The following is a 21,306-nucleotide window of genomic DNA, read 5'->3' as shown; positions in this document are numbered from 1 at the left end:
GTCTACAGCAGAATAACACAGGCCACCTTTTTTTCCCTAGCATGAAGCTAAGGTAAATTTATTAATGCATTCCTGTAGCACAGTGGCTATAACAGAGGACTAGTCCCCTGTTCCCCACATGGACATCACAACTAAAAGCTACTTTTCAGCGTCAGGAGTCTTTTAAGGTATGCTGTCCAGATGCATAGTTACGCAATGGGTATTCACACACCAGCCACAAGAGCCAGGAGATCCTTGTAGCTCTGCAGCAGATGGCCACTTTCCCATTCATTTTATAAGCCAGCTCCTATTTCTTTTGCTTCTTAGATGAGTAATGAGATGGCAAAGTCAATCAATGATCTACAATCATATTTGCAGAGTGAAACTCAGCAGTATGTCTGTTTTCAGTATAGGATTCAGCCTGAAGAAATCTAGGGTAGGATTTGACTACTCTAATGGGGGCATTGACTATCTACCTGCCTCTTATTCTGAAACAGGCTTTACATTTGGCCAGGTGGGTTGTACCCTCAATCCTATAGACTATATTAACTACAGAGACAAATCTCTATAGACTATATTGGTGAACTTGACAGGTAGCTCAGATGTGAGCATCACATTGTAGACACCTAAAGATGGGTGAGCTGGAGTTCATAGAACCATTTAGGTTGGAAAAGACCTTTAAGATCATTGAGTCCAACCATAAACTGAGCACTGCCAAGTCCAAATTATCTCCTGCTCCAGCTTTTAACAAAAATAACCACAAATTTCAAAGAGGAACAACAAACCAAACAAAGCACTCCTCTGAAACCCTTTATTAAATTGAGAATATAAAATAAAAATTGTGTTTATATTTTTGTTATAAAATATTTGCCTGCTGAGAGATTAAATTATTCTGGGTCTTTAGTTTTGAATTTGCAGTCCAAGTACAGAAATACCATGGAAGGCAGTGCACGCCCAATATGCTACCCTAGTGGTTAGGTAAACAGCAAACACTTGCCAGCTACAGGCTCATTTAAGTTTTATGTTAAAGATTTCATGGATAATTTGCGAAGCTTAGGACTCTGCAACATGGTGACAAACTGGTTCCTTCTGGCACGGTCTGTAATTTCATAAGCCTAAACTCTATAGATCAAAGGCAAATCTGAGATGTGTTTTTAGTATGGTTCTAAACTACCTAAAAAAATGCAGCTAGAATTACTATATATATTCAAGTTTCTAGTCTCAAAGAATTATTTTCATCCTGGTTTACATGCTGGCCGTTTGGTATGCAGCATCTGGATGTATTTGTCCCATGCTAAGGGTCTATGGAGAAGATAACATGATAATAATCTCTGATTTAATTTAGGTTTTATGTATTTCTTTTGCTTCCTTTGTGTTGCATTCCCAGATATACTGTGATTGGGAGAGTAACTGTGATTCTATGGACGAGTAAATCTATATCAACCAGCTCGTCTAGAATAACAAGAGAAATTATTTACATGTGCCTGTAAAGATAGCAGGAAGTTCTTCAAGATTTATTGTAGTTTACATAGAAAAACTTTATTTGTTGCTCATGACATATTGCCACAATCGAAATAAAAGATCTTAAGAATTAATTCTAAAATAATTTATTGGAGAAAAAATCTTAAAGTGTTTTTGTTGCCAAAAATGTGGAGGGTTCTTGTAAAAGGAACAGAAGTGTTTCAATATGTGTCAAGCATTATTCATATTCATTAGTAGCACCATTTTCCAAAACTTTTGCTCAAATGATATTCTGTAGCAGGAGATACCCTCAGGTATTAATTTCATATCCGCAGCGCTTTCAGTTAAGACAACGACAGGAGGAAAAAAGGGGGAGGAATGCATTGCCTGCAATTATTTTCAGGACATGAATTTGAAAACCATTTTTTTTGTGGTTTTCTTGTGACTGCCCATAGTTGTCCCCAAACAAAGGGGCACCTGTGGTGGCCCCACGCTGCGCTGCACGCCTGCACCCTCCTGTTGGGCTCACAGGTGCTGAGCGCGACGGGCGGCTGCCGGAGGACAGCGGGGCCCGGCCGGCCAGGGGGAGAGGGGCGGGCTGGCGGCAGAGCGCTGAGGCACAGCGGGCAGGTAGGAGGGCTCGGCAGCGGCAGGCGCTGCCCGCGGGGGAGGCGGAGAGACCGGCTGGCTCCCTCGCCCCGCCCGCCCCGGGGCTGGGACTGTGGCCGTGGCCGTGAGGAGCCACCGCCCGGGTCCGCCCGCCGCGCGTCCCGGCCAATGGGAGCGGCGGTTGTTAGCGGGCCGGGAGGTGGCGGCGTTGCCACAGCAGCGGCGGGGCCGGAGCGGGCGGTTGGGCAGCGCCATGGAAGGGCTGGAAGGTGAGGAGCAGCGGCGGGGGATTCTCTCCCTTCGCCGGAGCCGCGGTCGGGCACCTGGTGCGGGCCGCGCCTTTGTGCTGCGGCGGGGCGTGCTGGGCCGGCGGCGGGAGCTGCGGCTCGGGCGCCGCCTCTCCTGTTCTCGGAGCCCCCTGAGGCGGCGCGGCGGCCTCGCCCCGCTCCGCAGCTGGGAGTGCTGGGGGTGGTGGGGCTGAGGCGGGGGAGTGGGCAGAACGGGGCAGAGTGCTTTTGGGGCGGTGAGCAGGCGGGAGGCAGCGGCTCCCTGCGCGGAGCCCCGCGGGCCGGGGGGCAGGGCCGGCGGGCAGGGCCGCGCTGCGCTTTGTCTCGGGCGCTGCTCGGGTCTCCCAGCCGAACCGCGGGGTTGTGGCCGTTCCCCGCCGGCCCCTCCTGCCTGGCCGAGCTCGGGGTGCCCGGAGCCCGCTCGGTGTTGCGCCCTAGGCGGCGGTGCCCTGGACGCGGGGCGGGGCGGCATCGAGTCGTGCACGCATCTTTGCCAGGCATCCTTTCATGGCGAACAGATGGTGAAGGTACATGTTAGGATACGCCTATAATGTTAGGGAAGTGTGTTCAGTGCAGTGAAGACTAAGTATGTACTTGCTGATAGAGTATTAGCAACTTTATCCTGTGCCAGCTGTGTTAAAGAAGATATCATCACCCTCCAGAGGATCCATCATAACGTAGGTATCAGTGTGGAATTTGTGAAGCTACAGCTTGCTATCTGAGCGTTTCGGTAGCCCTGTCATCACTGTGTTTGGCAAGCTTCTTTAACCATATTACTTAAGAAAAAATACAGGCCTGTTCTAACTATCACAAAACAGTCATTAAGCCTTCCATGCTGTGCTTCACTAGGTGTAACTGAGTGCTTAAATAGGAGTGGGCACAAACTAGCCTTTGTTCTTTATCCCTTCTAGCACAGTTGGAGAACAGAAGTAATTCTTACTGAATACATGTCTTCTGTCTCTACTAGATTTTACAGTTATCAGATTCTGTTCTTATGCTTAGGGACTTCATCAATTTCCACAAAATGACTTGGTAGTAAAATGACAAGAGGTTCTCTTCTGTTTGATTTATTCATTATACTTTGCTGACTATTAATGCCTTTTAAATTCTTAAGGTAGTGTCCAGTGTTTATCAAGTAATCCTTTACCAAGCATTCGAATTCTCATGACAGTCCTGTGACAACCATAAGTTGCATGTCCAGAAGTGGAAAACTTGGTTTAATTTCGAGTTGGCTATGTATTTCACTGCAGCTGGGACTGCATATCATCTGCAGCCCATCCATCAATTGATTTGTCGGTGAGCTAACTTAGCAAGGCCCAACTATGCCAACTGTGTTGTATAAGCTGGAGCACCTTCAGAACAGAGGGTGGGAAGAAAGCAGATCCACAGATAACAGCAGAAGCCTGAAAAAACATGTCATTATTGGAGTACAATTTGCCTGACTGTTTTGACTTTGCTGATTTTTAAGTCTTCTGGAAATGGTTTACATTTTGTTTGTATTTCAGTAGGTACTGGGATGATGGGAGGAAGAACTGCTAAGTCATAGGTGAAATCTCATGTTTACTCTGTAAACCTTTTCTTGAAAGTATTTTCAAAAGCTAGAGCTTATCAAAGCATTTTTCCATAATGTGAAACGTTCCTTCTAAACACTCAAGATTAATTTGAGAATAACACAGATGATAAGCTGTTTCTAAAACTTCAGATGTCCTTGCATTGTGAACACTCATATCCCATGCTGTTGCCCAGCATCTTTGAATGTTAGAGTTCTCAAAAGTGAAGAATATAATATTTTGCATTTTTGTGGGTCACTTCATGCTATGTTTTTCTTTCTCTAAACAAGTTCCCACAACATAAAATACTTCCTTTTTTTTGCTTCAAAACATTTGAAGCAAGTGGTTTTCATTTTACAGTTTTTCAGTTTAAGCTGCCTCTCTTGATGCACATTAGGTTAGGCTCAGGTACCTTTCTACAGAAACTTTATCCCCAAGACAGGAAAAGTGTAGGCAAAACCAATAACAACAGTAAATTATTTCATAGGATTTTATGCTTTTTTTCCCAGTGTTTAGAAGCACAGTTGCACAGTCATATCCATCTGATATGGAAGTATGGGCTGCTTCTGAAATCTGGCTCAGCCTCCTCCCTCTCTATGGTAGTGCTTAGCAAAATCAATTCCCAGAGCTGATTTGTGCAGCGGGTCCTGGCAGTTCTGTATGCAAGGGATGCAGTTATGGTGGAGCACAAGACTGATGTTTGGCAAAACTCTGCTGGTGTGTTCTTATGACTGTGGAAGACCCCTTTGGGCTCAGGGTGCTTGGCCTGAACTTTTCACCCTCAGGAGCTGGTGCTTTGTGTTTCTGAAGCTCAGCATTGTAGATGAAAGATCTGTTTTATTTCTGTTTGTTTAAGCATGCTATTAGCAAGGAATAACTCTATTCAGTTTATAAGGATTCTTTCCATAATGTAGAGAGTTGAATGTGTATTAGTTGGCTTGTGGAGCTTGCATTAGTGACATTTAAAAAGCTAAATAATATTTCCAGTGTTGTAGTTGCATTTTCTCACTGTGCGCAAGTGTAAATGTTCAGTGAAATGACAAAGTAGGTTTCTGTATGACTTAAATGTTTCTTTTGAAATTTTGTTGCTTTTGTTAAGTCTTTTGCTTTATTATTTTATTTGTATATCAGTATTGTTATATGACTAGATTGTTACTGTAAGTCAGGTTTATAACTTTCAAGTTTGCTAAGAGGAATCAGTGCACACACATCATTACAAGCGACTGATGCTTACTTTGAAAGTTAAATCTAAAGTTGCTAGTTCAGCATTTGTTACTTTGCAGCCTGTGTGCTGTTTGGCTGTTATTCAATTTTTATTTAATTTCTTGGTGAAAATACTTAGAGCAATAGACTGTGTTTTAAAATGTAGCGATCTCTTAGGAGAGGTTAAAAATCCTTTCCTGAGTAGTCAACCATGTGCTGAATCTCAGGACCATTTTCAATGGGTTAATGGGCTTGTTCATCTTGCTTCTGGACGGCAAGAAAAAAACCTGTCACATTGGCATGTTTGCTCTGTGCTTTGCTGGAAGGAGATGGAGCAGGGCATCCAAGAACTGAATTACTGACTTCATTTAGGCCAGAGCAGTTCAATGGTGGCATCTGATCGGCTTCTCTACAGCCTGTTGTTTTTTCTGGGAGGATGCCGGGAACAGCTGCTTGAGCTGACTAAATGCCTCTTCCCACACTTGTTCACAGCCCATCCCAGCAGGTCGGGACTGCTACTGCCTGAGGAGTAAAGGGCAGGGGGGCAGCTGTGTCCGAGGGTAAAAGTCCAGCTCTCTGTAGTAGGTAGTAGCAGTGCTGCCCCAGCCCCAGCATTCTCCTTCAGCAGCCAGAGAAGGCTGGTTGTGGTTGGAAGGGGCTGGGTGGCTGCTTGCTCAGGAAATAGCCTGCAGTCTCAAACCCAGAGATTTCCCTTGCAGATGCCAAGTAAGGACTACTGTGAGTAAGCATTCAGACTCTGAGCAGTCTGGGTGTGCCCTTGAGGTCTCATAAGAATAAGGGTCGATGTACGGCATCTTCTGCTGAGAGCTGACATCTGTGCTGTAATAGCATTTGTCTGTGGACACTTCACTGGCACTGATAATGTCTGAGACAACCTGCTCCACCCCGAACAGTGCAAGTATTATAGTTCAGAGTTTTCTATTGGTAATGTGGCTGTTGAAAGCAAATGCTTAGGCTTGCTTTGGCAGAATTTCTGAATAAGCTAATGCTCAGTCTTTTTTTCCGTTTTCCCCCATTAGTGTAGGAATTTATTTATTTTTAAAAAACAAAACAATATTAGTATGAGACTTCCTTTCCTTTCAGTATTCATCTTTGTCTTGTCTCACTGGATGCATGCAGCAGCTTCCTTACTTTGGCAGCCATTTTCTTAAGCACTGTTTGAGAGAGGCTCCTACCTTTTGGGAATGCTTCAGCTTTTTTAGATCTCTATGTCCAACAGAAGGAAGAATTAATTTTATGGTACTGTTCTTAAATCAACAAGTTGGAAACTGTTAAAGATTAAAATGCAAAACTAATATTCATATATATTCTTTTTAAGAATTTTTTTCTCATAGTCATTTAAACACTGATAAATATGACTTTGCATTGAACTGCTATGTTTCACTAGACACAATTATACCTCTGTTGTGATCTAATTTTGACATCTCATACACTGGATAATTGTGGTCAACATATTTACTTTTTCTGAGGCTATTATGGGTTTTTTTTGGTTAATGTTTATGTTTTGGGGAAGAATTTAAAATTAAAAGTTTTACTTAAGGAAGAATTCTGAAGTTCAGGTTGATATGCTAGGAAGTGCGCTGTTACAAAATGTTTCACCTTTAAAGGAAAGGAAGTAATATGTGTGGACAGGAATTTGAGTGTGTCAGATTAGTTTCTTCAGCATTTTAGGACTAGCAGATTTTACCCCTTTTTCTATAGCATTTGTAGAATTCTTGCATTTTTAACTTGACTTGCAGAAGCTAGACTGATCTTTTAATTGAATTCAATTGGTTGAATATAGTGAGAAGATGAATGTATTTTACCTGCACACACACTCAGTTATTATCAAATATCAAATACGGTTATTATCAAAAACAGTTGTTGCATTTCAGTAAAATCTGCTTTCAGGCTTATATTAAACAGTTGACTAGAGGGGTGAGGATTTTACTTACTTTTTTGAGAAATTCTGAACAGGGGAAGCAAACTAGGAATGAATATATTATAAATGAAGTTTACTATCAAAATTGGGTTTAGCACATGATTTTATTGTTAGCCAAGTAATATTCTCATAAGCAGGCAGGCTTAGATTGGGATTCCTCTGTCTGATTACATTTGGGTAGTAGAGTATGTTAAGTTTAAGGCTAGTTTGAGAAGGCGCATGTTCACTTGACTGCCTGCTTACAGTCATCATAGTGCTTGTAGCCTAATACAGGAGAATAATGAGTTTATGATTACAAAACAGAATTGTGTAATGTACATAAATTTTGCAGGTCACGTGCTTTCTGGTAGCCTTAGTTGATTATAAAGCTAATTAATAGACCAGATAATGTATCAGGAAGTCAAATCGATCAAATAGCATTGCTTATTTGACTTTCGTTTTGTTGTGTTTCATACACATTGCAGGGGAAGCTCTCATCGATTTTTCTGGATAATCATCATGACTGAGTGCCCCTCTGAAGTGCCTGTACTGATATTAACACTCATAGTATGGGAAAAAAATGGGAGGAACTGGAGGTCCATGTAGTTGCAAGGCTACAGTCTTGTTGGGATCACATGTAGGTGGTAGGACAGCTCACAGGACTGTGGTGTTGTGGTGGATGAATACAGGTTCTTCAGGAAGAACCAGCTGGATTGCAAGGATGGAAGTTGCCCTTTATGTGGGACAGCAGTGGGAATGCATGGAGCTTTGCTGTGGAGCTTCTTAGGACCTTATGGATCAGGGTTAGAAGGCAGACCAATGCAGGAATTATTGTGGGTGTTTAGGAGGCTTCTGGTATGCATTGATGACAAATTCCTGGCCCAGATGGTGGAGGAGCTGACAAGGGAAGGCACTCCTGCTGGTCTTCACACCTACAAACATGTGAGATGTGAAGGTCAGGGGCAGCTTTACCTGCAGTGACCAAGGGATGATTGAATTCAGGATTTTGAGAGGAGGCGGCTGGGCAAGTAGCAGGATCCCAACCCTTAACTTCAGGAGAGCAGACTTTGGCTGGTTTAGGGATCTCCTTGAAAGAGATATGAGATACCATGAGATATGGCCCTTGAGAGCAGTCCAGGAGAGCTGCTTATTTTTGAGAATGTATAGCGTGGCTTTGGCATCTTTTCACATTAAAAGTTAAGCTTCATATGAGGAAGGGAGGAAAAAAGGACAGATGGTTGTAGAAAAGGGGAGTACACCATGATGCAATTTGTGCATCTGCTGCTTTTACAACCATTCTTAACTGCATGCAATTCATTTCTCAGTCACAAAAAAACTTCTTCACAGAATACTCCTTCAGGTTGTCACTTTGAGGCACTGGGACCCTCCTTGATATGTTATTTTCAAGGAAGTAATATCAAACCAACCATCATCAGACTCATGTTCAATGCAGTAACAGTAATTTTGGCAAATATAATGCACTAGCATTGTCAGGCTGAAGAGCTGATATAAAAACATGCAGAGGTACTATGAAAATCTTGAGCTTTTCAGCTTGAAGAAATACAAGTTATACTGCTTTTTGTTACCTTTTGGAAGCAGAAGTGACAGGTTTATTCAATACTAGACTGCACTGTCAATACAAAAAGTAGAAAAGAATTCATGAGGCTTTCCTCAAAAATTAGGGGTAGATAGGTAAAGGCAGATTTGTCTGCTATTTGTTACACGATTGTGAATAATCTAGTTGGATTAAAAACTCAAAAACTCTTCCTGCAAGCTGCTAAATAGCATATAGGTGAGAAGGAATTTGCTCAGTGGGGTACATCATGAACAATGTCGATTATCAAGCAAACTTAGCAAAGTATGGCAAATACTGCCTGCTGTTAAGCAGTATGTCATATATGTCTGACTTTCATTTGCATTTCAGAAGTCATTTTGGCAAAATAAAGAAAAGTTGCAAAACTTACACCCGGATTTTCGGTTGTTATTGGCATACTTTTTTTCACTTTTGTACATTTTGTGTATTCGTGTTTTCATTATTTTATTTAGTGCTCTTTAAAAATTAATGCTCTAATTGGTATTTGGCTGTTCAAAGAATTGTTTCCTACCTATGTCACTGCATTGGTATCATTTTTAGGTGACTGCTGTTTATGGTATTTGTCATTAGTCTTTTCAGACTGTTGTTCGTTAATGTGTTGATTAAAAAGTATAACCCAGTCAGTACTGATTAGTGGACATCCACAGGAGATTGACAGTCCCCAGAGAACAAGATGTTGTGGCTTGATGGTATAGATTCCAATTAATGTGAGGAATGCAATATATTTTTTTCATACCTGAAGTATGTGGGACTCTTAAGTGGAAAATACTTCACTTTTGGATATGAGAGTTATGCTAAAAGCAATAAATAGAATTTTGCAGGAGAAGAATTTGGCAAGCACTCTTCAAACAATAACTTTCAGTAGTTGTAGATGACTTACCGATTTCAAGTAGGTACCTAGTCTCAAGGCTGGAATTCATACCAGAGTGTTTCTGCAAGTTTGAATTCAGTGAGGCTTGATGGTTCTGATTAGCACGGTTGTCTGGCCAAAGTCACTTAGTACTGTCACTGCTGCAGATAAAAGGTTTTGAAGGGTGGTCAGTCAGATTTCACATGACAAAATACTGTTACTAAGTGCAATCTTGTTTCTTGGAAGCATTCTCTACTTTGTATATAAACGTGCAGACACCTAATTGAGTATACAAAGCTCTCCAAAAGAGAAAACTGCAATAAAACTTCAATAAATTGCTGTTCAGCAATGCCGAAGACTTCTGTTCCCTCTAGGTATGGAGTCTATTTACACAACTGCTTAATTTGTAAACATGACAGCAAGAGCTAGCATTATGCCTGTGACTATGTCAGATCGACCTTGTGTGCATTGATGGGTCCACACATTGTACTGAGAAATATAAATGTGAGAACAGGCAGCTTGCACTTTCTGCTTTAAATCACTTGCTGGATTTAGACATGAGAGGAGAGAGAGAAAAAAAGTTGTTCCCTGGAAATCTAGGTTTCAAGGAAATCTAAACTCATCTATAAGAATATTGAAAGCACTGTGCTACATCTGGAAACTGAATGTACAGCTATCCTGTCAGGCTTTGAGGTCCACTCTAACTTTACACAGTGAAACTCCAGCTTCAAGAACAGAAAGTGTGGGTAAGTAGTCTGTGACCGTATTCAAAAGGAATGTGTGCAATAACTTATGTGTAGGTAGGGAAAAATAATTTTGAAGGTGATTGTACTCTGAAAGTAGCTGGAAGAGGAAGAACTCTGACAGGGACATTTTAGAAACACAAATGATGGGATTATTGTAGTGTTGCTGGTAAAATTTGCAATCTAGTTGTTTAATTCAGATACCCAGCATCTTACTAGGTTGAACTCTGTTTTTATTTGAGACCTGGCCTCAGGCAAACAGTAGGAGAATAGGGTGGAAAGCTGTTTATCATAGTTCTGGCATCACCTCAGCAGAAGTACTACTTCTTCCTTTGGTATTCACATAACTATTTTGAACATATTTCTTTTTTTCCCAAAGTGTGTTTAGATTAGATAAACGGTAATAATTATGTCTGTCCTTTTCCAAGTTAACTGTATTAATTCCTGTTTAATACAAGCATGTAAACTGCTGCTGATTAGTGGTAGTAAAGATGATAAAAGGAAAAAGAAGTGTAGCTGCTGAATCTTGGGTGGTCTGTGGTTGTATAACCAAAATGAGGGTAATCCCTGTGTTGTTGCTAGACTTAAAGAAGGCTGAAGAAAATTGCTATGACACCATCTTACTACCAATCTCTATTCTCAGACTCATATACCAAGCAAATCCTTCTTCTGTTTCTTGATTTGAGGGTTCACTTTTAACCTGTTCCCCCCATCTCCCAATACAACTCAGTTGAACAACCATTTCTGATGCATTTAAAAACAAATAAACAATAAAACCAAACAATCAAAACAAAAAAGCTACAAACAGAACTCTTTTCCAACTTTTACAATTTTATTCTCATGTTTTATTTTTAAATTATCAGATTACATGTTGCTGACATTGCTAGCCCTTATGTAAGGGAAGACTCCTGGGCTCCTAGAGATAAATGTTAACTCATGGTTTTGTTGTGCTTATGGTGGGTTGGTGGGGGTTTGTTTGTTTGTTTCATTTTTTGTGGTGGGGGCGTTTATTTTATGTGTGGTGTGTTGTGGGGTTTTTTTTGTTGGTGTTTTGTTCTGTTTTTTTGGTTGGGGAGATTGTTTGATTGTTGTTTTTCATTTTTGTCATGGTTTAATCCAAGCTAGCAATACAACCACAATAGCTGCTCACTCACTACTTCCCCTACCCGCCCCAAGTAGGGGAGAGAATCGAAAGCGAAGGGAGAAACTTGGATTGAGATAAACACAGGTTAATAAAATAACAAAATACTAATACGCTACTAGTAAGTATATATATATAAAATAGAAATAGAATATAAAATAAAAGATACTCAATGCAATTCCTCACAAACTCAGTCCACACCAAGCAGCCAGTCCCAGGAGGCAGCACCTGGTCCCCAACAGCTGATGTTGAAGAGAGAGAGGAAAAAGAAAAGGGCAGAAAGGCCCAAAGGCCTCTGCAAAATGGCAAAAGACCAAACTAAATGTCCCAAACAGACCTTTCCCAGCTTTGACAAAAAGAGCAAAGAAGAATGCATGAGAGAGGGAGACCAGAAGATCCCGACTCTCCTTGAATATGAAGCCTGATGCTAATGGGATAGAATATTCTTATTGATCAGTCTGGATATCAGTCAAGCTCTGCCTCTTCCATGCCCCCCTTCCTCGATGCCTCCCACCTGTGGGCAGAGCACCAAGTGTCCTTGACTCTCAGACCAGAGCAATTAAAAACATTAGCTCTGTGCTTGGGTGTTCTCTTGTCCAAATAATGACCATGTTAGCTATGAGAAAGAAAGGTTTCTATCTGCGTGAAGAAAATTAACTCATTTTCAGTCGAACCAGCACAGGGTTTTTTTCACCTTAAATGTGAGGAAAATCACAGAGGAATGATTGAAGGCTAAGTGTGCAAATATAAAGTACTGTAGGCTTCCCATTTTTAACAAAACTTAAGGGACTTTAATTTTTTAAAATAACTTCCTTTTCCGCTTTGGCTCACTGATTTGTATTATGGAGGAGGAGGTGTTGGCAGTAGAAATGGCTCTTGGCAAGTGTGACTGAGTACCTGCCAGCGGCAGGGGAGGGTGGAAATGCTGTAGGGAAATCCAATTTTGTAACTGTAGCTGCAGTTGAGTGCTAACTGGCATTCCTTGTGCACTGGTATGTCCTGTGTAAACACTGCTTGATCAGGTGAGCGTCTATCAAGTCTACTTCTTTTCATGGTGAGTTTAAACACAACCTTGAATTCTTCTGTTCAGTGAACAGAAGAAAATGGTGGAAACTGTAGTGCTTTTTTCTTCTACTAAGGCAGATAGTTGAAAGAACTCTTCTCTTGGTCAGATCCTTAATCTTATACTATACACCTTATTTCAAGATCACAAATTCTGATTTATTTCAGTTAATTTCTTACATACACAAACTGTCACTTTGTATTTCTATAAAATGCCTCTCACTTGTTTCAAAGCTGAGGATTGATTTAGAATAATGTGATAAAAGGAAGTTGAAGTTTTTATCAAAAATGTTAGGGAATAACACTTTTCATACGATTTATGTCTCTTAAGATGGATTGTGCACTGCAGTATATTAATACATTAATGTAGTTATGGTGAATTTCATTCAAGTAATTGAAAAAGGCAGAAATAGACCTTATAGTTACATGTTGGTGCTAGAAATCTCACGCAGTTTTCATCTTTACGTTTGCAAAAAAAGATTTTCAGTGGGATCCACATCTACATTTGTTTGCCATGAAACATTTTGTTAAATTATCCATTATCTTTGTGACTGGTCCTACTGACAATTGACAGGTGTGTATGTTTAGATGGAAAATTGTTTTCCACTGGGGAACTGGGAACAAAAAGTGATCAAATCATCAAATGTTACTATGTTCATAACTTCATTAATTTAAGCCACTGGTTTCCCTGAAATACAAGTCAATTCAAAGTGGTTTTGTTTTAACTTAGTATAAATAGAGGGAGCTGTATTGTCTGCAATAGCCAGACTGAGTACAGAGAAAGCACCTGGTAGCTCTCAATCCAAACTTACTACCTCTTTATTGATGTGTATGTGGTATAAAAAGAACGCTCTATCTCTAGTACAGTGCTAAATAGAATAGATGCCTGTTATTGGGTAACCCTACGTAGTTTTTCATCTCTGCCATGACTCCATTGCATAATGTGTGCTATATGAATATATTTGCTTGTATAGGCTTGGATACTTTAATTTGTTGTTCTTTTATCTGGTTCTATGAATTTGTTGTATGTCAAGTATACAATTTATATTTTTTTTAGCAATGCTTGAATAGTAACATCAGAAATGCTTTTGTAAACTGTCAGTAAAAATCTGAATAAAATATATAGTAAAAATAACATTAAATATTTTTTTTTTCCTTTACAAGAGAAAGTGGAATAGTTTAACATAATAGAGAAAAATAAATGATGGGATGTGACTCATATTTGATACTATAACAGGTGATTCTTTTCCAAAGACAGAAATACACACTAAATATCATTATTCTTGGTGTGTGTTTTGGCTGTCATTGTGACTTACAGTGAATCTGTCATTTGCATGTTGACATACAGGCATCACTTTAAAGGTTCAGGGTTTCATATTGTAAATTATCGGAATTTATGCTGCAAGTTACCAGGCCTGGCTGCTTCCAGAAGTGTATCAAGGACTGATGTATCATCTTTTCCTTTCTGATCTGCATAGTCTCTGCACAGTTCAAAGAATGCGTATTTTTGGCAGCAACCACTGATATGGCTAAGTATATGGAGTTAGCAATCCAGGAAGAAATTTTGATCATGAATTAAATGAATTTTCTTACAGAAGTATGTGTGTTTTGGTTTTTTTTAAGGTGAGGTTATAGTGGAAACTGGAGATCTGTTGCCCTGTAAGATTTGTGGAAGGACTTTCTTTCCAGCGGCGCTGGTAAGTGGTTTGAGCTCTTAGATCTGATAAACTGGTAAGAGAGTTAAGCCATGGTCACTATAGCTAAATAAAGCACATCTGGGTGCTTGGTTTTGGTGTTGGTATGGGGTTTTTTTGTTTGTTTGTTTTCTCATAAACTATTACTCGTTCTAGTTATCTCACTTTTGAAGCTTAGAAGGAGGTTATTTTTATTTCAGCGTCCCAGCACTTTCTGAAAATACGCGCTTCTAAAATCATCTTCTCTACGGTCACAGAATCATTCCTTGCACATGTAAGCCCTAACATAATGCAGTGCCAGCTAGTAAACTAAGTGTCTTGTTAGGTACCTTCAAAATGCTGTGTTCTCCAGTCTTAATAGAAATTGCTGTCCTTCAGCATGAATAAGGACTTCAGGCACCTCTGATTTGTCTTGACACTCAATGCAAATGCGGTCTACCTGCCATCAAATTTTATTTGCAAGGAGCAAATACATGCACCTCTTATTTTTCTTCTTCATTTCCCAATTTTTTGGGAGAACGTGTATGCATTTGTGACTTCTGTAGTTCTGTTCTAAAGTACTGGCTGGCATATATGATAGATTGAAAGCAATCTGATCTTATTCATCAAGAGTTGGGCCTTGTTTGCTGATTGATTCTGTATTCTCCTTTCGTTTTTTTTTTTTTCTACTTGTAGAAAAAACATGGACCCATTTGCCAAAAAACTTCTGCCAAGAAAAGGAAGACATTTGATTCCAGCCGACAGAGAGCAGAAGGAACTGACATTCCCACAGTAAAACCTCTTAAGCCACGGGTATGTTATAATTTGCTCTGCATATGAACATTTTAGGAAAACTATGTATGCATAGTAAGAATGCTTATTTCTGCTGGCTATTTGTGATAATTAGATCAACTAGGATCTGGAAGAAATCTACTATAATATTGTGTACTGAAATAAGGCACATACTTGGCTTGAAGTAAGAGCTTCATATATATAAAGCTCCTTCTTTTTTGGCTTCTTAGCCAGAACCACCCAAAAAACCTTCCAATTGGAGACGAAAGCATGAGGAATTTATAGCAACTATACGAGCAGCCAAAGGACTTAATCTTAAAGACGGTGGAAAACTCCCTCCACCACCTCCACCATCATATGACCCTGGTATGTAAAACAATCGAGTTCTTTATGAATTTGTTTTTTAAACTTAATTTGTGAAAATTTAAATTGGAAAGGAATTTGTTGGAATACATTATTCACAAGTTCTTGAAGATGACTGTCTAATTATCCCTATGCAGATACTGGTTTGTGATTGTGGGTCTGACTGACTAGCTTCCTTGCATAGCAGCTTTCAATGCTCATTACTTTTGTTTTCAATGCATTGAAAGGTAGTTGTGGTCAGTTTGCAGGTCATTACTGTGTTATAAACCATAGGCTGGACAAATTGTTTCAACACCTCACTTCTTTCCACAACAGTGTAACCGCTCAGAAAGGGTGGGATACCTTTTTGATTAGCTACTAGTGCTGGGCACCCACAGCCTGTTCATATTGTAGGAATGCAGGTCACGTATGTTCTTCAAATGTAGTCTCTCTCATTTCTTGCTGAGTTCACATTTAGTTTCATGTATGTAGTGCCTGCTCTAGTGTGCATGTGATCCTTCCTCTTGTGGTGGGGGTACTTGTGTTTTGGGTGAGATGTGTGGGATTTGTATTAACAAGGGAGTGACAGTCCTCAGGTGCCTTCAGAACCGAGGCTGGGTAAAGCATTTAAACAGTCTGATGTGAGAATAAAATAGATAATAATAGATACTAGATGTGATAGTACTTTGGGGAATATATTTCTTCCTCTTGTCATAAGAGCTCAACCATTTTGGAGTGCCCATCTCTAACTAGCTGCTAGTCTTTTTCCTTTCAAATAAGAGAGTTCTGTATTAATATTTCCTAGTTAATTGCATGCTTTGCATTTATAAGAAAGCAGTATCTCTGATTCTTTGATCTCCTGTTCCACCTTTTCCTTAGAAGTGTGGACTAGCCTCCTGGTATTAAAAAGGACCTTAAGTCACCCCATTTGCATTGAACTTGACTGCATATATGTACTGCCCACTTATTTTGGTTAGTTTGTATTTTATAAAGCTTACATTGAATCCTAACAGCTCTTTGGGACAGTACAAACAGTACTTCCAGATAGCCAGGTGGCTGTCTGGTGCTAAGCATTTTACAAAAGAATGAAGATACAATCCCTGATTCTTAAGAGCCTACATTAATCCTCTATAGTCTGATCTATTTATTTTAGGGGGCATTCAAAGTCTTTTGTGGGAACTGAGCTGTGCCCCAGCTAGTAATGTCTTTTCTTATTATCTAGGGGGTTCCATAGCTGCTTTATTGATCTGTTTAGCTTTGTTTATTTTTTTTAATAAAACTTTGAGCCTGTCTTGGTTTGACCGTATAGATACTACGGTTCTTTTAAATTTCTCTCTCTTAAGGTATAGTTTGTGTTTGAGTATTCTGACAGTAGTAGAGTTTATATAAAATAAATAAATAAAAATCTGTTGTTATCACATGAGATTCCCAGGCTGTCCCTTCTCTGAAGGATTTCTGTGTTCTTCCTGTGTCCTTTGCTCACACTTCTTGGGTCACAGTTCATGGCTTGGTGGCCACTACATCATTTGACTTTCTCAAAATAGTTTGTTAATCTAAAGGGATAACTACTTAAGCCAGATCTGCTGCATTTGGAGTAGTAACACGTAATACAATTCTTATTTTAAATTGTATAATATTTAACTGTAATCTCGGAGGCGGTGACTGTTGAATATCTCACTGGTTTCTTCAATACATGTCTAAAAACACCTAGGATCATACTAATTTAACCTGCCTTGCCAGTCTCTAGTTCTTCTGAAATTGATGTTTGTATGGTTTTGAATGCTATAATCTGGGGAATTCAACATTGATATCTCTAGACACTAAAACGTCTATCTGAAATTGCAGTCCAAACATTTTGCTTTCCAAGGGCAGTATATTTTAAGGAGTTTATTTCCAGCATACAGATGTGGGGTCTTTTAGTGTTTTAAACATTTACATAGCCTTTCTGGGGGTTTTTTGTGTGGTTGGTTTTTTTTGTTTGGTTGTTTTCCCCTAATTTATATTTCCTGCAAGTAGTACTGTTTGTAATGTGACTAAATTAATCTTGAAAAAACATACATCCATCAATTACCCTGTTTTGCATGTCTCTATAGATATCTCCTAATTTTGGCTGGATTTCCTCTGATTTTTTTTTTGTTAAATTCCAGATTTATTTTTTTTTTTTTTTAATATTCGTTTCCAATATTGCAGTTAGTATGTCTCATTTCTTTCAAAATTGCCAGAGGAAACAGATTTTTGTTGTTTTTTGCTATTTGTATGGGAAATGTTTTAATGCTTTTTCTTATTCTGAACAAACTGAACTATGTTTTTGAATTTATTTTTTTTTTATTATTGTTTTTTTTTTTAGCCTCTTCTGTTCTCAACTTCCTTCCAGCTGATATACTTGCTATATCCATATACCTCTTTGGCTACCTCCTCTGCTGAATAGCATCTCTCAAAGTGTTTCTGATTTTTCTTAGGTTTTTTCTCTTCCTCAACTTTCTCTCATTTTTCTCTTTCCTTCTCATTCTTATCCATCAAACAAGAAACATCTTTTTTGCTACACGTGGACAATATTCTGTTCCCCAGTAATGAGTATTTCGTTTTCAGATTTAAGAGGCCTTCATTTTCTCTGGGGGTGGGGTTGATCTTAGAAGACTTTAAAACACTATTTTTTTGAAACATGTTATTAATGCTAGATTTTTATGTTTTTAAGATTACATTCAGTGTCCATATTGTCAGAGGAGGTTTAATGAAAATGCAGCTGACAGACACATCAATTTCTGTAAGGAACAAGCAGCACGTATTACTAATAAGGGAAAATTGGCAGCTGATACCAAAGGGAAGCTTCCTACTCGAACACAGGTGAACTACAATATTTTTCTTCTAACTTGCAAATCAAGCTTGTTAAATAGTATGTTGCTCTTAAATGGAATTAGCTATTTTATTCTGTACTTTTATTACTTGTGCTAAACTGAAATTAGACACTAAACATGGAAGAGGCTTTTGCTTTCTTATGAGAGTTGCAGAGATCCGTAGATCAGATGGCAGCAGATGCAAAGCCAAAATCAGTCGTAAGTGTAATTCAGAGATTTGTGAAAATGCCATGTAGGGGTAGCAGCAGGAAGTAGATATGCAGTGTTTTTAAAGAAAGTTGAACTTCTGTTGTGCAAGTGTTCTGAATCCAATTCAAGACTGTTCCTTAAGTGGACAAACAAAGGTAGATAACTACAGAACGGATGTCAGAAATATTTTGGCTAATTACAGGCTTAGAGGATTTCAGGCCTATTAAGGTAAGAGGTACAGTAGTTATGATGAGAACAAATGAAGGATTAAAGCATATGTGTGTTTTCCATTTAGTGGTAATGTTCTTTTTTTATGGAAGCTGTGAAGAGTCAAATAGCAAGAAGCAGTTACTTAGTGATTCTTGCACTATATTCCGAATCAGTGCTGGGACTCGTTCAGAGCACACAGGTGAGAGGATCTGAAAGACAAAAATGATCCTGTCCTTGAGTATTCTTTTTAAAATTAACTAGTAATGAGGTGATAATGTTAATCCTGTGAGTTCGCTATGGAAAACTATGAACAAAGCTGTAGAGAGGGGAAAATAAACAAAGACATAGAGTTAAATGAAAAAACAAAACCAGTTAAATAATCCGTCTTACCTAGTATCATCTGTATGTATGAGAAAGCAGAGTAGCAGAAGCCATTCGCATGATCCTGTACCAGAAACAGTTTACCTAAGTAGGTAATCACAGTTGTTTTCTCGCAGTACCTGAGACAACTACCTGTCTTGTTATATAGATAGTTTGATTTAATTGCTTAAATTTCTAGGTTGTATTTTGTTACAGTGCAAACCTGCTGCAGTTAAGAAGATGCCTTCTGTAGGATCAATGCCACCGTCATCATCATCACGCTTACCACAGCCAAGTGGTGTTAGCAAAACGGTTGTAGGTATGAAATGAATGTTATTAATTCTCCATTTCCTTTCTAAATATTAGTTCTCAAATTATGTAGTAAAAGCAGTGTAATTTTAATAGCTGGAAGGATTTCTACAGCATTGCCCAGTGATTTAAACTGTTGAAGTAGAAAAATTCATAGGAGTTCAGTGTTACACAAGTGGATAAGATGGTGTCTATTTTTCATAATACAATTTTTTTAATCGATGTCTTTGTGATCTGTTTTTTTTTTTTTTAACTTAAATATATAACGGCTATATAATTTATTGTTGAAATTGATATAGTAGTTTGTAAAAATTCATTTAAAGTTGAAAGGGACACTGATTGCCATATTTCCATCAAGACTCTTGAGCACATAGGATTCTTTTCTGTTTTATATATTGGGTCAAATTAGGTTTTCTTCTGAATTAAACATGCAAAATCACTGTGTGTAGTAATGCATAATTGTAGCTAATATTCTTCTCTCGATGGAGTTTTTTCTGTTGCTTAGTTTTGTAACTAATTTGTATGCTGAATATGATGTGAATTGGTGAAAATACATAGTCAAGCCATGTATATTGTAACTATGCAAACACTGGTCTTATTCTGATTTCAGATATCATCAGATATCAAACATGCTCTGTTTGTACATACTTGGACATTCCAGACTTCTTTCCTTTTGCTTTTTTAAGGAAAGTAATTGAGCCCCAATGTTTTTTTATTGGAATAGAACATTATGTTTCCATTGGATATCTTCTGTAAATTTCCAGAAACCTATTTGCTTTTTCCTAGTATCTTGAAACTTGTTCTTATCTTGATATTTCTAAAACTCTTGTTTTGAATTTACAATTTAAAACTAAATAATAATTGTATCTTTCCAGCAGCAAAATTTTACATTTTCTTTTATTTCCATGCTTGCTTTCAACTGCAAGGTGCCTCTTCAAATAAAGCACTATCTTCATCTGGATCCAGTGGGAGCAAAATTCAGACATTATCCCCAGCTCACAAAAACTCATTGGGACCAGCGAGCCCACAAGCAGGGTAAGTTTCCATTTAGTGTTGTTGTTTATGCTTTATTTCATATTTTAGTTGTGCTAGTTCTAGAAGTCTCTCTGGTCTATTTCACTTGCATTTCTTTTGTCCTGAGAGCTTCAGAAGTGCAGTGTTTTTGAATTTATCCTTTCTTTATAAACACAATTAATGTTTAAGGAACATTTAAGTAGGCAAAGATTTATTTTCTAATCTTAAAAGAATGCCAAAGGAGAGCAAGTGATAAAAATAGATATAAAGTAGATGAAAAAGTTATCGAATATGCAGAAGTGGTTGGAGCTATAATTTTTTTTCTTTGTAAAAGTGAAGAGACTTAAAAAAGGAGGAAACATGAAGCATAATTTCCTTCAATTTGTGGAAATTAAATAAAGAGGTCTCTGCCACAAGCCAGTTTTGACAGGATCTTCCCTCGTAGCGCAAAAGCGTGGATACTTTGCCTCTTCCCTTTCCTGTCTTAGAATACTCAAGAGGCAAGAAATAAATGAGCTCAAATAAGGCAATGGAAACCAGTACTCTACAACAGCAACAAGAAGTTGTAGATGTAGTTTACTGGAGTTCAGTGAAAGTGCTGGTGCAATCAAGGATGTTAGTGATATTTCGCTGGGAGGGGTACTCAGTATACACTGTCTCAAATAAATATATGGAAGGGATCGAAGTAAAGTAGCGCAATTTTACAGAAGACTGAGGAGCACCAAGGAGTGCTGGGAGAAAACAAAAAATGCAACAAAGTGATTGCAGTTTTAATATGGGTGATTGAAGGAGACTTATAAAAATGTGTATCAGATTGGTGAAAGTTGTATAAGGTGGAGAAAAACAATGGCTTAACCTTGTGAGAAAGAAAAAGGACATTCTGAAAGAACTAATGGGGATGAACAGCTTTATTAATTACACATAACTAGTGATTTTTAGTTTATCTCTCTTAAGTCTTACAAGTTATGCACAAGCTCTGTCACACCTCCCTCGTAACACCATGTAGCGTGAGGATGTAGTTCTATCACTCCATGTTCTGCCCACTCATACTAAGTCTTTCAGACACTTACTGGAAGTAAAGCCCATGAGGTTGTCAGAATTCTTTTTCTTTTTATTGTTTCCCTCCCCTCAGCCCTCCAGTGTCTTTGGCCTACAGTTCAGC

At 38.8% G+C, this 21,306-nt stretch overlaps 1 protein-coding gene across 1 annotated transcript in view; it reads left to right on the top strand.

The window, feature by feature from the left end:
* The first annotated feature begins 2,256 nt into the window (after positions 1-2,256).
* Positions 2,257-21,306, top strand: part of ZC2HC1A (zinc finger C2HC-type containing 1A) — a 33,259-nt gene continuing 14,209 nt past the window's right edge. Inside the window, exons 1-7 of the mRNA XM_080338542.1 lie at positions 2,257-2,318; positions 14,024-14,097; positions 14,770-14,886; positions 15,096-15,231; positions 17,903-18,051; positions 19,038-19,140; positions 20,057-20,165. Coding sequence (XP_080194668.1) covers positions 2,303-2,318; positions 14,024-14,097; positions 14,770-14,886; positions 15,096-15,231; positions 17,903-18,051; positions 19,038-19,140; positions 20,057-20,165 — 704 coding nt within the window. The 5' untranslated portion in view covers positions 2,257-2,302. The remainder of the gene's footprint in view (positions 2,319-14,023; positions 14,098-14,769; positions 14,887-15,095; positions 15,232-17,902; positions 18,052-19,037; positions 19,141-20,056; positions 20,166-21,306) is intronic.

The sequence above is a fragment of the Nesoenas mayeri genome (genome assembly GCF_963082525.1).
Source record: "Nesoenas mayeri genome assembly, chromosome: 2".
Classification (NCBI taxonomy): Eukaryota; Metazoa; Chordata; class Aves; order Columbiformes; family Columbidae; genus Nesoenas; species Nesoenas mayeri.
The sequence above is the reverse complement of the archived record's forward strand: the minus strand, read 5'-3'. Positions and strand labels throughout refer to the sequence as shown.